This window comes from Petaurus breviceps, unplaced genomic scaffold (assembly GCF_028583685.1).
Source record: "Petaurus breviceps papuanus isolate PSGF00001 unplaced genomic scaffold, PetGlider_PUasm1.0 225, whole genome shotgun sequence".
NCBI classification, from domain to species: domain Eukaryota; kingdom Metazoa; phylum Chordata; class Mammalia; order Diprotodontia; family Petauridae; genus Petaurus; species Petaurus breviceps.
In genome coordinates this window covers 17,409,993-17,427,200 of record NW_027185889.1, presented here as the reverse complement: position 1 = coordinate 17,427,200, position 17,208 = coordinate 17,409,993, and the positions used below count along the sequence as shown (strand labels likewise).

Below are 17,208 nucleotides of genomic sequence, written 5' to 3'. Positions count from 1 at the left end.
ACACTTACTAGCTGTGTGACCCTGGGCAAGTCACTTCATCCTGTCTGTCTCAGTTTCCTCTTTTGTAAAATGAATTGGAGAAGGAAATAGCAAACCACTTCAATATCTCTGCCAAGAAAATTCCAAATGGGGTCACAAAGAGTCAGACATGACTGAAAGGACTGAACAACAAAGTATACCATGAATGAGCCTTTCAATGAGAGCTAAATAGTTTGAGTATTACTTACCTCTTGGTTTTAGAGTCAGATGAGATGGGTTTAAATCCCAAGTCTCTTATTTACAATTTTTGTGACCTTGAGCAAATAACAATAATAGTAATACTGCCACCATGTTATTTCATTTTGTCCTCACAACAACCCTGTGAGGTTGGTATTATTACTGTCCCAATTATACAATCAACATAACTGAGTCAAACAGACACCAGATGTGGTGTAGACCAGGGTCACACAGCTAGTAGAACTCAGATCTTCCTGACTCCAAGTCCAAAACTATATCCAAATTACTTCCCCTTTCTAGGACTCAATTTCTCATCTTCAAAATGAGGGACTGAGAAAAGAAGATTTCTAAAGTCTCTTCCAGCTCCAAATCTGTGATCTTAAAATCTTTTTGATAAATTCTGATTTTCACTCTACAATTGATTATTATTTTGATTTTTCAATATGTCCCAAAATGATGATAACCAGACTTTGGAGAGGACATGGGCAAGAATTTCACCAGATGGACATGCATGGAGGGGTTATGTTCTGAATTGTTGAAGAAAAATTTCAAATTAAAGACCCTGAGTATGAAGCTGATGCCAGTCTGCATTTGACCTCCAATGACCAGCCTAGCTAAACATAGAGTGGCACAGAACCATATTCAGGCAATGAGTTTTGGGTGGTAGCTAAATGTTACCACTATCATGGATTTTGAGCCACTTTACATGTGTTTGAATTCTAGTTCTGTTACTTGAGTGACCTTGGGCAAGTCGCTTCCCCATTCACCTCTATTGTGAGAAATCCCTCACTCTCTTCATTTATAAAATGAAATTGAGGGCATGGGAGTGGATGATTTCTTTTTTTTCCTAATTTATTTACTATTAGTTTACAACATTCAATTCCGTAAGTTTTTGAGTTCCAAATTTTCTCTCCCCTCTCTCCCCCCATGGCAGCATGTAATCCGATATAGGTTCTACATATACCTTCACATTAAACATTAGTCAAGTTGTAAAGAAGGATTATAACAAATGGAATGAACAACAAGGAAGAAGAAACAAAACAAAACAAAATGAAAAAGAGAGAGCAAGTATGGGGCGGCCAGGTAGCACAGCAAGTAAGAGCACCGGCTCCAGTGTTGAGAAGACCTGGAGATCGAATCCCAGGCTCAGACACTTAGCACCCACCCAGAAACACCTGGCCGTGTAACCTTGAGCAAGTTACTTAACCCCAATTGCTTAGGGGCGGCCAGGTGGCTCAGTGAGTAAGAGCACCGTTCCAGTGTTGGGACGACCTGGAGATCGAATCCCAGGCTCAGACACTCAGCATCACACCCAGAAATAACTGGCCGTGTAACCTTGAGCAAGTTACTTAACCCCAATTGCTTAAAAAAAAAAGGGGCAAGTAGTCTGCTTCAATCTGCATTCAGCCTTTTCCATCATGAGTCCTTTGGAGTTGTCTTATAGCCTTGCATTGCTCATGGGGGCCCACTCTATCAAAATCAGTCATCATAGATATGATGTGGGACTGGATGATTTCTAAGGCACTTTGTAGTTCTAGATCCTGTGATGGGCTTCATCTCCATAAACTGGGTAGAGAGCAGATCAGATCTCCCAACCAATGAGCAGGCTTCACCTGCAATTCAGGCCATAAGTTTCTGGGTAGAACACCAGGACCTGGTATTTTATAAAAAGCCTGAACACTAAGAACTGTATATAAATCACTATTTTTCAGCTACCAAACATTAGGAAGGTAATCACTTTCTCTAAATACTAGCCTGGGGTTGTGAGTAGAGCAATCTCCTGGAGAATCAAGAATTCGGACTTGGGGGGGGGGCGGAGTTTAGATGGTAGAGTAGAAACAGGACCTCCACACAGTTCCCACCCCCTCCAATTCATGTAAAAGGTGATTCTGAAGAAACTTTGGAGCTACAGAACCCACAAAATGACACAGAGAAGCTAACCTCCTGCTGAGGACAGCCCAGCAGGCCAGCATAAATTGGCAAGTGCAGTGCTCTGGGAGCCGACCCCAGCCCCTTGTGAGCCAGAGGTTTTACCCCAGGGCGGCCTGACCAACCACTGGCTGGAAGGACTTCAGATCACCAGCAGCTGTGGTGGTTTCCAGAATTATCAACACATAGATGCTAAGGATAAAGTGAGAGGTCAGTGCAGTATGGACTTTGGGATTCAATAGTTGGGAGTGTGGTTGGCCTTTGCCCCTGGGGCGAGAAGCCACTGAGGTACCGTGGCCATGCAGCTGCCACCACATGGCAACTTCAGCTCCTGGCCTGCAGACTATAGGGGGACCAAGTGACCAATATGAGGGGTAATCACTCTTGCTTTGACCTACTTGGATCTGGATTGTGGTCTAGGGTGGAGGTCCTGGGGTTTGTGACCAGCTTGCCAGAGCATGTGGAGGCTTCAGAGAGGGCACCCAACTAATACCTTCGGTAGCTGAGAAAACCCCAGCATTTGGGATGAAGCTCCCCTGTCTGGTAGCAGAGTCCTCCTGCGGCAAAAAGCCCAAAAGTCAAGTAATTGAGTGGCAACATGAGCAGGCAAAGGAAGCAAAGCACACAGAGCAACCCAACTTTACACTCTTATTATGGGGACAAAAAGGACCAAACCATGGAATAGGAGGAAGACAGTGAAATCAGAACTCCTGCACCAAAAACTTCCAAGAAAAATGTGAGCTGGTTACAGGCCATAGAGGAGCTTAAAAATGATTTTGAAAACCAAATTAAGAGAAGTGGAGAAAAAATTGGGAAGAGAAATGAGAATGATGCAAGAAAATTATGAAATAAAAGTCAACAACCTGACTGAAGAAAATAACACCTTAAAAAATAGACTAACTCAAATGGCAAAAGAGGCTCAAAAAAGGCAATGAGGAGAAATATGCCTTAAAAAGCTGAATTTGTCAGATGGAAAAAGAATCTCAAAAGCTTGGGATTAAAACCAATAATCACCTACCCAGCAAAACTGAGAATCATGTTTCAGGGGAAAATATGGTCATTCAGGGGAATGGAGGACTTTAAAGCATTCTTGATGAAAAAACTAGAATTGAATAGAAAATGTGACATTCAGATACAAGAAGCAAGAGAAGCATGAGAAGGTAAACAGGGAAAAGAAATCACAAGGAACTTATCAAAGTTGAACTATTTATATTCCTCCATGGAAAAACAATAATTTTAACTTAAGAAATTTTTCTCAGTATGAGAATAATTGAAGGGAATAGAAACGTGTATACACACACACACACACACACACACACACACACACATATATATATATGTCTATATAGGAGGGTATATGGGTATATGAATACATATGTAAATATGTGTATATATGTGTACAAGTATACATAGATAGAGAGCACAGAACCAGTTTAATGGGAAGGGATGATACTTAAAAGGTGAAATTAAGAGGTGAGAGAGGAATATAACAAGAGGAGATAGGGAGAGACAGATTGGGGTAAACTATCTCATATAGAAGAGGTAAGGGAAAATGGTTACAATGGAAGGCAAAAGGGAATGGGTCAATCTTATTTTCATTGAATTGGCTTAAGGAGGGAATGACATACACACTAAATAGGGTATCTTGCCCTATGGGAGAGTAGGGGGGGAGAGTATAAGGGGGGGGATGATGGAAGGGAGGGCAGGTTTAGGGGGAGGGAATTTGGAAGCACCCACTTTTGAAAAGGGACAGGATCAAAGTAAAGAATAGAACAAGTGGGAGGTGGGATAGGAGGGAGGGAAACATAGTCAGTCTTTTACAATATATCCACTACAGAAATGTTTTGCATAGCTACACATGTACAACCTATACTGAATTGCTTATCTTCTCAGTAAGGGTGAGTGACAAGGGAGGAAGGGAAAGAACCTGGAATTCAAAGTTTTAAAATCACTTGTTTAATATACACATACACACACCATTATCAATATTACTTTACATGTAACTGGGAAATAAGATATAGAGGCACTGGGGCATAGAGCTCCACCATGCCCTACTGGAAAGTTGGAGGGGGTATGGGAGAAGATATGGGAGAGAGCAGATTGGAGGAGGGGATATTCTGTGGGACTGCTATTTTGGGGTGGTGGGGAGGGGAAAAAAGGAGAGAAAAATCGTAATTCAAAATCTTGCAGAAATGAATGGTGTCAACTAGAAGTTAATAAAGCATTTGATTTAAAAAAAAGAATTTGGACTTGTATCACTTAAGCTACCATTCCTCTTATCCTTGATCACCTTTTCTTCCTTTCCATCTTTCCTTCCTCTGCTCCCTTCCCCTGTGACTGATCTCCCCATCTTACCCAAGCTAGATATGGGGAAGATCCCACTATTAGCACAGAAACTTTGACCTGTTTCATTTTTGACCTGACTGGTTAGGCCCTCCCTTTATGCAGTTTGAGGTCTCCCTACTCCCTACTTCCTGGTGCTATACTTAGTCCAGACACATGCTGGGCTTTAGCCCTACTGCAGTTCAGATGGACCAGATGGCCTATGAATTTCTGAACTCAAGCTGACCATCAGCCTTCCTAGTAGTGAGGATCATAGGCATGTATCATGGCAGGCAATTATCCTCTATTATAATTGAAATAAATGTAGAAAATCTGCTGTAAAACACACTTAGATACTCTGTTGTTTATGCTGTTATCCGGTCATTTCAGTAATGTCCTCCTCTCCATTGGAGTGTTTTTGGCAGAGATACTAGAGTGGTTTGCCATTTCCTTCTCCAGTTCATTTTGCAGATGAGAAGACTGAGGCAAACAGGGTTAAGTGACTTGTCTAGTGTCACATAGCTAGTAAACGTCTGAGGCTAAATTTGAACTCAGGTCCACCTGACTCCAGGCCCAGCACTCTATCCACAGAACCACCTAGATGCCAGATACTATATGTCAGATGAAAAAAACTCATTATAAATTAATTCATGTAGAAAGATACTTTATTTAAAGCACACACACACACAAAGTCAAAAATCTAAAAATAGTTTTGGAAATAAACACCTCTCTCTTCTGGGCAGATCTTCTATATTCTCGTTTCTTGTGCATGAGCCCAGTTCCGTATCATTTCCTCACACCTAAATCACCATCTTCCACAGAAAGTTTCAGACTTAACAAGCTGTGAGTTTGCATCTTCTTTGAGCAGAGATGGGGGATTTCTGGAATGAGAGCTCAAAACGGGAAAGCTGTGAAGGCAGGAGTCTGGCACAAGGGTTATAGACCTTGTTTTCTTAGTCAAAACAACACCCCTGAATAATGGCACCCACAAGGAGAACTGCAAAAGTGAAGAGACGCTCCAATTGTGCGCTAAGTGTATCTGGAGGACATTTCTGGTACTTTAATCAGGGAAAACTGCAAAGGGGGCTTTCTCCAAAAGATGCTGCCTTGAAGCAGAGAGAGAGCCAGCCAGTGCCTTCTATAAGGCCTCCTAAACCTGTGATGGAGGTGTTCCTCTGACCATTTGGTAACTGAATTATAAGCAGATGGCTGCATCAGAGGTCATTTGGATCACAGCTCCAAAGCTGGAAGGGACCTCGTGGGTCATCTAGTACAACCCAAGGAGGAAACTGAGGCCTAGGGAGGTTAAAGGACTCTCCAAGGTCAGGGGCTGGATTGAAACCCATGGCCTCTGATTCGAGAACCAGTACTCTTTCCAGTATATTATATCTTAGCTATGTCTTCTGCTCTCTGGTCAATTCTACTCATCACCTTCCCTGGAGAGTCCCATGAAATGATTTCTGGTGCCCCTTGGTCAGTGCCCAGTGCCTTGCACTCATAAAATGTCCAATTAATTGAAGACACTGAATTGCTCCAAAAAGTTACCTGTCCTTGTTGGAAGAAAACCAATTTTAAAAATACATTAAAATATATGAAAATACATTTATAAAGCCTTGGGTATAGCCAATAAACAAAAGGCTTTAATTTAGGCAGAAAATCCTCCTTCTAAACTTTCCCAGGAAACTGGTACTTGGTAGAAATGATTGGCGTGTAATATTAGCCAACCTTTATTTCTGTACATACTAATTTTCACATAATTAATTAAATTTTCCTTATTTAGAAATGCAAATAAATTTTAGTATTCTTTAACCATTTATATTCAACATGACTTTCAACTAGTTGGCAGCATGCCATGCTGTTGACAAGCATTCAGATACTACTTGGTCCCAACTGCAACATGGCAACAGGATGCTGTTGGAAAGATCACTGGGTTTGGAGTAGGAAGACCTGGGTTTGAAATTTAACTGCATGACTTACTATATGGGTAACCTTATGGGAGTCCTTTCTCTTCTCTAGGTCTCAGTTTTCAAGTCTGTAAAATGAAGAGGCTGAATCAGATCACCTTAAAGGCCCCATTACCCTAATGCATGTTCAGCATGCACAATTAGAACCCAGGACTGTCAAATTGGAAGGATCTGTTGTTCTTCTGGAAACATATGTATGTCACAGCCACGCTCAGGGCTCCAACTGCCCATCCAAAGGGGATAAGAAGCTCTCATCTGGTGGGGTTTTAGTGTATGGGTATCACAAGTTATAAAGCCACAAAGAATCAAGGCGAGTTTTGTTTACTTGGGGCCAGGCTGCCACTGGTCTGAAGGAAAACTGCACTGTGTGGGCCTATGCGGAGAACCAAGTAGAGCCTAGAAAACAGCTCTAGACATTCCACTCCTCCATGCACGTGTGATGGCAGTGACCTCTCTCCCTCTTTCCCCATCTCTCCCTCTCCCCCCCCAATTCTTTTTTTTTTTGGAGGGCAGTTGGGGTTAAGTGACTTGCCCAAGGTCACACAGTTAGTTTTTGTGTTAAGTGTCTGAGAACACATTTGAACTCAGGTCCTCCTGGCTCCAGGGCAGGTGCTCTATTCACTGTGCCACCTAGCCTCCCCTCTCTCCCCCAATTCTACGGACAACTGGCAGCAAACTGAACTAACCCTGATCTTAGATCTACTTTGTGTTTGTGTAGCTGGGGCTACAGGTGTAAGCTCATCTTCATCATAAATACAGAAGATAGAGACATTTCCATTGTGACACTTTTATGAGCCTTTTTTTTTTTCCCAGAGTCCTTTTTTGGTGGAGGGTAGTTTTAAAAGTTGCTTGGGATTTAAAACAAAATTCAAAATAATTAAAGTCTATTCTCTGAAACGATTTTTAAAACTTGCTGCTTTGCATTATTAAAGAATATAAAGCATACGTTTTGTAAAAGGGAAGACACTCTTTATTTTGTTTTGTTTTGTTTTTAACAGCAAAACCATAATCACCATAATTTCAAGCTAATTCAGAACAAAACACTATTGAATTCCCTCTGTCCTTGTAAAGGTTGTAGCATAAAGCGCACTCATTTAAGAAGAGATGTAATCCACTGGAAAATGTTTTCTGACTTTAAAACATAGCCCTTAGAGGGATCAAAAAGCATCTCCAGCCTCGTTACGGTGGACAAAGACACTTCAAATGGAACCTGGAAAAGGCAGAAATGTGTTCCTTAAATAAACAGTTTTAAAAGTGTGGACAGAATTAGATTCCCCCAAATGCCAAAATATCAATTTCAAATAACAATTACCCACAGCTATCCAAATTCAGTATGGATTTATAGAATTTGCCAAGACTACTGAAAATGTGTTTATGGCCAGTTAAGATGCTGTACGGTTTCCATTTTAGACTGTAAAAGACTAATCTATGGAAGAGTCATTTTCATCCATTTGTCATGATGAAAACACAATCAGTTTCCATTTGGGGGCCAGTGGCCCTGCTCTCCCACACCACACTATTTCCCTGGGTGGTGTCTGACAGCTTTGGCCAACCACCTCATAACTGGAGAGGGGTTGAGTCATCAACAGGGCCCTGATGTACATATCCAGAAGATGAACTGGATTCTCTTTGGTCTCAGACAACTGGAGCCAAAGTCATATTTCTATAATCACAAACTTAACCCAGGAAGCAGCCCTAAAGGTGACCTTGTCACCTTTGTGAAGTGCCTACTGTGTGCCTGCCCTCAAGGAAGATGTAATCTAATTGGGAAGATAAAATGAAAATGCCTCTGTATAAATGAGAGAGAGGGAGACAATGTGAGAGCATCACCTGGAAATAAGCAACAAAAAGAAGGCCTGAAAACTAAGGGTAATGAGGAAAAGCTTCCTGTAGAAGATGAGATTTTAGCTGGGACTTGAAGGAAGCCAGGAGGCAGAGATGGGAAGGGAGAGCATTCCAAGCATGGAGGGCACACAAGCAAGATTTCCAGAGTCAGGAGTGGAGAGTCTTGTTCAAGTAACACCAGTAGGCCACTGTCAGTGGATCAAATAGTACATGGCAGAGATGGGTCTAAGAAGACTGGAAAGGAGTAGGGAGAAGACTTTAGGAAGAACTTTGAATGCCAAACAAAGGATTTTATAGCTGGTCCTGGAGTTTATTGGGTGACATGGCCAGACCTGTGCATTAGGAAGATCACTCTAACCGCTGTGTGGAAGGAAGATGTACTAGAGTGGGGAAAAACTTATGGAAGAGAAATCTTGCAGACAAGAAAATCAAGGTGTGAGAAGCAAAAGATCTTCGACAAAGTAACAGGGCTGGGATCAGGACCCAGGTCCCCTGACTTCCAATGCAATGTTCCTCCTGCTGCACCACAAGTCGAATGATGAGAGATTTTTAAAAAGGGAATTGAAAAGGTTGCATTTGTGAGCATCCTAGGAGAGCTCGTCATTTGATGATGCTACATATTTGAAAGTTAAACAGGTAATACCATTTCAAACAATTAAAAATTGTTCCTTTTCAACTCAACAGGCATTTATTAGATCTACTATGTGCCATACAAAAGTTCTATGATAAAGACTAAGGAGAGCTGGCCAGGATGTCCTGGGTTCAGGGTTCAAGGGTTCAGATCCTGTCTCTGACCCATACTAGCTGTGTGACCTTGGGTAAGCCACTTGTAAACTCTTAATGCTCCAGGAACTGCTTGACACCCTAAGTTACACACAAGATGCCAACCTTCATTGGTAGAGAGAGTTTGCTTACCAGGGACTTCCCCTGAACCACTCAAGTTACAGGTCTAGGCCTTGTCCCTGCCAAGGTGCTGGGGCCATGTAGGCAAAAACCCAAACAGGCCCTGCCCTCAAGGACCATCCATTCCAATGAAGGGGAACACACAAAGAGAGAGAAAAATGACAGAAAATGTGTACAAAGTAAATAGGAATGGCTCTGTGTGTGGGAGAGGGTGGGGATAACATTCAGACTTAGGAGATCAGCTGGCCTTCAAGGGAGCTAGAGGCAGCTGGGAAGAATGCACCATCAAAGCTATCAGCATGAAAATGCCAGAATGCCACAAGTCAGGCTGAATTCCTTGGGTTGTTGATTGTCTAAACTTAAGCAATGGAAGAAATGGTTATCAATGCAGATTCTACTTCAAAAGGTATTGGACTTAGATTCCCTGCCTCTGCCTCACCTTCCCCACCCCACCCTGAGAGCCGGTTGTTAAAAATTTACTAGCATGCCACCACTGTTTCCAAAAGATAAAAGTGCGGAGAGCTTTCTGGGCATGAGAGAAATCTGTGAGAACGCAGGGACACAGAGAAACCACTTCTCTGCCATCTCTGGAGCACTGTTATTCCCCGAGGCTCTTGGGTTTAGGACCCTGGGCTGTCTCCATTAGGATCTGAGGGGAGATGGCGGTCAAGGTGGTGACGGTGGTGGTTTGACTTGCCTGGCCTATGCTGCCTCGCTTCTTCTCTCTTCTCTCCTGTTCTCTCTCTCTCTCTCTCTCTCTCTGTCTCTCTCTCTCTCTGTCTCTCTCTCTGTCTCTCTGTCTCTCTCTCTCTGTCTCTCTCTCTCTCTGTTGCTCCTGCAAGGCTGGCTTCCTTACCCTGTATGTGGCAGTTGGTGGGAATGCCTGAGTCCTTCACAGGAGCTGCTTCCCCAAATGATGACTGTGAAGGTGGGACTGGAAGCAAGACTGGTGGTTTGGGGAGGGGTGGGGTGGGGACTTTCACAGAAGTCCCTGGTAAGGAAACTCCTTCTACCAATGGTTTCAAGTCTCCTGTGACTCTTTCCCTTTTGGTAGCAATTGGGAATATTCACAGACCCTATTGCTTGTGAAATGTGTTAGCCACATATGTCTTACCATGCTATGGTAAGACATTAAAGAACACCAGGAAACAAGAGATGGAAAAGGAGATGAAGGAGAAAAGTTGAGGTAGAGGGGAGGAGGACAGAAATGCCATAATCCCCTTACTTTCTTTATATGGCAGTGGGAAGAAGACCAGAACAGGTTTTGGGCATAGGGTGACCCCTTCTGAAGAAGTGGTCATATTTGAGAACTGTGATTTTGGGGACAGAAATAAATCTTTAGGACTAACGGCTGCTCATTCAGATGTCTCTCTTTCTCTGTCTCTATCTCTCTGTCTCTTATCTCTCCCTCATCAGAATAAAACCTCCAATATTTGGAACTCTATGCTTTCAAGTAAGTATGTCTCAATAAATGGTAGGTTATCAATGTGCACATTTCCTCAGATTTCCTGGGTAGTGGTTACAAAAAATGATAAGGTCTCCTAAAGTGTACCCAGGCCCTTTGGTTTTGAAAGTCTTTAACATAGAGCACACATTGTGAAATCCATATAGAGTGGTTTGAAGGTGAAGGAAGGAGTTCAGGTCTATCAATGTATTTCATTTTTCTTTCTTTTTTTTTTTCTTTTTGGAGGGCAATTGGGGTTAAGTGACTTGCCCAAAGTCACACGGCTAGTTTTTGTGTTAAGTGTCTGAGGCCAGATTTGAACTCAGGTCCTCCTGACTCCAGGGCTGGTGCTCTACTCACTGCACCACCTAGCCGCCCCCATCAATGTATTTCTAAGGTTAAAAATGTATCATTATTTATACCATATTTCCATATAATTATGCACTCACGCACACGTGCGCGCGTGCATGCGTGTGTGTGTGTGTGTGCGTGTGTGTGTGAGAGAGAGAGAGAGAGAGATTTGGAAGAGGCCCTGTGGCCTAGTGGCTAAAGAGTCAAGAAGGCTTGTGTTCAAATCCTGTCTCTCAAATGTAAATGTCAGGTGATCAAAGACAAGTTTCTAAACCTCTCAGGGCCCCATAAAACTCTCTGAGACTGTAAATCATATACAATTGACTTAGATCCAGAAGTTTAACATATCAATGAAATCACCAGTTCACCAGACTATATCTATATCTACCCATCTATCTATATGTGCACACGTGTCTGTGTTTTAACACACATATGTAGGCACACATGTATACACATACATGTACACGTGCATGTTTGTGGTGGTATGTTTTTACACACTTAAGAATAAATATACTATGACATTAGTTATCAGTCAGCAGAACTTTGCTAATTCACAACATTTTGCTAATTCACAACTGTAGACTTATAAATTGTCTTCTGGACCGTAGCGGGATTTAGTTAATCAAAACAAGGACATTCCATTGAAACAAATTCTTCAGGGGAAGAAAATTTCACTGAAGTTACATTTAAGGGAATTTTGGGAGGAAAATAAATGAATGTAAATCTCTCATCTGGTGCAATAGAGACAGTTTTCACATATTTCATGCTTACTGGATCATCAATTCATAGCTGGAAGAGAACATTAGAGGTCAACTAATTCAGTTTTCTCATTTTATAGATGGGGAAAGTGAGACCCATGAAATGGGCCTTGCCTACAGTCACATAGCCAGTAAATGGCAGGACTGGCTTTCGAACCCAAGGGCCCTGATTACAAATTCAATGCACTGTCCACTCTACCATGATGGCCACCAGAACCAGCATGAGTTTGCACTTGAGAGAGAAAAAAAGTGTTGAACTTAAAGAAAAAGTTAGAAAAAAAAAAGAGGCCAATTCACAGAAATATTTTACTAAGTAGTTCTCATCCCAGGTGGTTTAAAATAAGTAATTCCAGGTGCACTCTGATGAAAAAGATCCTTTATTTAGAAATCTATACCCCTAGACTAACATCCCAGGTGTGACTATAATAAGGCTGATTTTTTTTCACACGCACTAGAATTTGTGCATCCAAATGAGTGTTGCTGCATTCGAAAGAGCCACTTGGGGAGGCTTCTCCACTCTTGCCTTCCCACTACTATTTCAACTGTGACTCTAAACCTGTCACTAACTCTTCTTTGGAAGTTGCTCTGAGAGTTTAGTTTTTTTTATTGTTTTGGTTTTTTTTTTAGTCATGGCCAACTCTCTGTGACCCCATTTGGGGTTTTCTTGACAAAGATACTGCAGTGGTTTGCCATTTCCTTCTCCCAGTGCATTTTACAGATGAGGAAACCGAGGCAAACAGGGTTAAGTGATCTGCCCAGGGTCACACAGGCTAGTAAGTGTCTGAGGCTGGATTTGAACTCAGGTAGAGAAGTCTTCCTGACTCCAGGCCCTATGTTCTATTCACCTTACCACTTAGCCACTCCTGCTGTGGGAGATACAAAGAAGCAAAAAGACACAGTTCTTATCCTCAAGGAGCTTACAGTCTATTCCTGGAGAGATAAAAAGTACACAGGTGATTGTAGTGCAACAGGATGTGGAAAATGTCAAAAGAAGTATAATCAGGAGCATTCTGGAGAGGAGACAAGGATAACTTCCTGATGGGAAATTAAAGAGAAAGAATTCCAAATGTTTTGAGCAATGGTAGAATTGCTGAAATAAACATAGAACCTTTCAAGGTAACTACACCGCAAAGACAACCTTCAGCAAATACTCTGGTAAAACATCAAGCCATGGGGACAGGCAGACTCTCCCACTTGGAATCAGTCTCATCTGCTCATCCATAACACCACGGGGTTAGAAATGAGTCCTTTTATCCTCTCCTGTGCCCTCTTTGCAGAAAGAGCAGCTGCTCTGACACTCTAGCCTAGTATTTTCCCCTGTATACAAGACTGATTAAGAATACCTACTCTAAGCAGGGAAAATGCACTTTAAAATTCCTATGACCCTGGGGAACAGACACTTTCCATTACATACATCAAGAAGAAAGAGGCTGAAAGTGGGACAAGAGATTAATGGGAGGTCAGAGACAATTGCTTAAAGGTTAGAATTTTTAAAGGAAATGGTTCCTTGAGATAGAGTTAGAGATTAAATTTGATATAAATTTATGAATTTTAAATGCCAGAAAACCCCTTTACAAGGCTCATGGATTCCCTTTTAATTATTATGCTGGGTCTCTATGTGGTTCAGTGGATAGAGTGGCCAGCTCAGAGTCACAGTGGATAGAGTGGCCAGGCCTGGAGTCAGGGAGACTAATCTTCGTGAGTTCAAATATGGCTTCAAACACAAGCTGTGTGACCCTGGGCAAGGCATGTTATCTTGTTTGCCTCAGTTTCCTCATCTGTAAAATTAGCTGGATAAGGAAATGGTAAACCACTCCAATACCTTTGCCAAGAAAACCCCAAATGGGGTCATGAAGAATTGGACACTACTGAAAAATGACTGAATGAAAAGATGATGGGCTTCTACTCACCCACCCTCTCCTGGGTTTACTGGCTTTCCCCCCAAGCTTTCTCTTCTCTTGTGAAGCCCTGGAGATCCACAACTAGGCCAGCTCAGTTACTCATGTTGTCAACAAGGCTTCATCATCCTAGTCCCTAAAGCTACTGTGGGGATCTGCTTCAGATCCAGGGCTTTCAATGACCCCAACAATTACACAGATAGCACTGCCCTAGCCATCCTGCTTTGTACAGAACCCACAAGCTTCTGTAGAGCCATCCCCCCCATCATCATCTCCCACCTGCCAGGGTTGAATGAAGTAATAGCACAGACTTCCACACCTGAGTCATTTTATACACACCCTGCCTTGATAACCCTTCAGGGTATCAAGCAAACACATCTCCCCTAAACTTCCCTAAGGATCTGCACCTACACATATCCATACAGACTTGCCAGTGACTCACCACTCTCATACTGCTAGACATGCCCACGAACTCATCATCCACTGAGATACACAAAAAGACATGTCATGCTTGACTACCACCTACTCATGAAACTACACTTATAATATTCTCTGATAGGCTCGGCACGGCTTCTCTCTACTACCTGAAAACCTGCCTCCTTCTGCTGAGAACACTGGCTTCAAGGAAAGATCCTCAAGCCTCTCTTTTAGTGGAACTTCTTGTATTGCCTGGACCCCTCTGGCAGCCTGGTAAAGCCTACAGATCCCCTCTCAGAACAATGTTGTTACATAACTGAAGGAAACACTAAATTTCAATTAGAAGGGAACTGAAAATCAAGGTGTATTGTTTTTTCTTATCCCAGTTCATAGACCCCTTGAAATATATCCATGGACTCCCTTGGGGGGTCCTTGCTTTAAATTATTACTATTTTAAAGAGCTTGTTAAATTATTGTTTTTATATTCTGAGGCAAAATAGTTCTTGTGGGAAAACATCTCCCTTTTTTAAAATAGAAAAGGTTATTCATTTTAAGTCCCGTGCATAAATCACAAAAAGGAAACCTTTGGAATTGCCCAGACCAATGTCATGAAAGGAAGTTGGTTGCTCTGATTTGTATTTCTCTTTTGCACAGTCAGTGATAAATAGATAACACCGCACAGAGGACAGAGGGAAGTAGGAAGGCAGGTTTTGAGGTCACATCTGATATCCTGGTGGCATGACCCTCTCAGCACTCCAGGCAGTTCTCAACATGGAAAAGTTGCAGAGAAAGAGCCCACCTGCTTTGGGAGAGGGAGTTCCCTTCCATAGGCAACCCCCATGCCAAGGAAATCACAGGCTCAGGCCCATTTCCCACTCAGCCAATAATCCTTGAGCAGAACCATTCTAACATCCCTTCCAGCTCTAAAAGTATTAGCTTAGGATACTACAAACACAACCCTAGATCCTAAAAGGAGGAATAAATTAAATAAAAAGCATCAAGCTGTTGGTTCCTTTTTATAATTTCACAAAGGGGGAAAAACTGAGAAGAAATATATGATCACAAATATTATGATCAACCCTGACATAAAAATTCCAGAGGTTGTTGGACTGAGTGGGGTGACTGAATGGAGGTATAATTAATCAGGGAAGGGTTCTTGGGGCACATGGATTTTAAGCCAAGTCCAGGAAGGGCCAGTGATGACAAAAAAGATGGAAGGGGACTAAGGTGGGAGAGGGTCAGAAGTGAAAGCTCAGGGGTCCTAGTAGGCACACTACAAATGACATCTTAGAAATGAAATTGGAGCCTATAGTTAGTTAACTATCATGTTTCATATTGTGCCCACTCTCTTCAGAGGACTAGCATGCACTCACATTTCAAATGCGGGAGCCCACTGCCAATCCCTAAACCCAGTATCAGTGGATGATACTTGCAAGGCAGGCTTTGGCCACTATGGAGGAGGCCCCATCAGGCTCAGTATTCCCCTCACGTGAAGGTCAAGGTTCTGATCTTTGGCAGCAAAGCCTTTCTGGAGGTGCATCTGCCACCCTCCCTCCTGGGAGTTATGCTGGTCCATATTTTCAAGGTCCTGGGCTCTTGAAAGAAGACACTTTGGATTTCGAACAATACTTGGCATTTCTCAATGCTTCTACTTGAAGGTGCTCGTGGAGGCTGAAAGCTAATTACTTAACTTCTGACTGTCTGAAATGGGTGGCCCTGTTGTGAGCAAAGGGCCTGGAAAGAACATGAATGGGCAGTCATCAATAGCTGTGGGCCATGCTCCAAACAGCCACAGGAACCAACCCAAGGACAGGATGAAAGAGGGAAGGGTGAGCCGGGAACTGTGGGGTGTGTGCGGCTCTTTCATTCTTATCTGCACACACAAATAGCAGTTGTCAGTGTCAACTGCAAACCCTTTTTGTAATGTGGACACTGAAAGTATATTAAACCTGCCACCTGAGACATTTCTAGAGCCCAGCAACCTTCCATTGTCCAACAAGAGCCATCCCTGAATAGGTATCGGCCACTGACCGTTCTGTTCCCAACCTCAGGTTCACTTGGCCACATTAGCAGAATGAACACTTTAAGGAATGTTTTCAAATCCCCAAAGACTTAGGAATCAAAAGAAATAATGATTTTTATCAAATATTTTGATGTAATAATATATAGCAGGGGTATGCGGGAGCCAAGGAGAGCTGATTTTTAAGTGTGATCATTTATTATACCTTAGAAATTGGCAAATGCTACAAACTGGGGCATGATTCATCATGTTGTTGATTGTCTAGACTTAAGAAAGTGATGGAAAAAATGTTAATCATAATAACAATGAAGATTAAAGTGTGTCTGTGCCCCTTTTGAAACATCTACCAGCACATCCCTGCATGTATATGTATACTTATGTTGGGGGGTGGAAGAAGTCATTTCTTAGCCTAAAGTCCAAGTGGTTCATGTCTATAGCAATCAAGAGAACAGTTCAGGGAATTCAATGAAAAAGTATTTAGAAAGCGCCCACCATGATGTGCTGGGCATTGTGCCAGGCCCTGGAGATACAAGGACAAAAGTGAAATAGGTCCTGACTCTCAAGAAGCTTTGGTTCTACTTGGGGAAAGGAACCCTAGTGATAACAATGATAGCTAACACATATAGCACCTAATATGTGCCAGGCCCAGTGCTAAAGGCTTTACAATTGTTATTTCATTTGATCCTCACAACAACCCTGGGAGGGAGGTGCTATTATTATCCCGTTTTACAGAGGAGGAAACTGGGGCAAACTGAGGCTATATGCCCTTGCCTGGGGTAATACACAGTGTCTAAGACTAGATTTGAACTTAGGTCTCCATGACTTCACACCTGGCACTCTATCCTATAAGCCATCTAGTGCTACACAGATAAGTAAATGCAAATATGTATACAAAGGAATTCAAAGTAATTTGGGGAAAGCAACTGGTGGGGGCCAGAGGAATCAGGATAGGCTGCCTGTAGGAGGTGGCACTTGAATACAATCTTGAAGGCAGTGAGGGATTCTGAGTGTTAGGGGTTAGGAGTGAGAATACGCCAGGCATGGAGGACAATCTGTGCCAAGGCATGAAATTTGGAGATGAACATAGAGGGAAAGGTGTGTGTGTGTGTGTGTGGGTGGGTGGGTGTGTGTGTGGGTGTGT

The 17,208-nt window shown here is 42.5% G+C and overlaps 1 protein-coding gene across 1 annotated transcript in view; it reads right to left on the bottom strand.

The window, feature by feature from the left end:
- Window positions 1-7,414: 7,414 nt before the first annotated feature.
- The window catches only part of CFAP54 (cilia and flagella associated protein 54), a 307,374-nt gene continuing 297,580 nt past the window's right edge, over window positions 7,415-17,208 (bottom strand). The window contains exon 68 of the mRNA XM_069095069.1: window positions 7,415-7,641. Coding sequence (XP_068951170.1) covers window positions 7,522-7,641 — 120 coding nt within the window. The 3' untranslated portion in view covers window positions 7,415-7,521. The remainder of the gene's footprint in view (window positions 7,642-17,208) is intronic.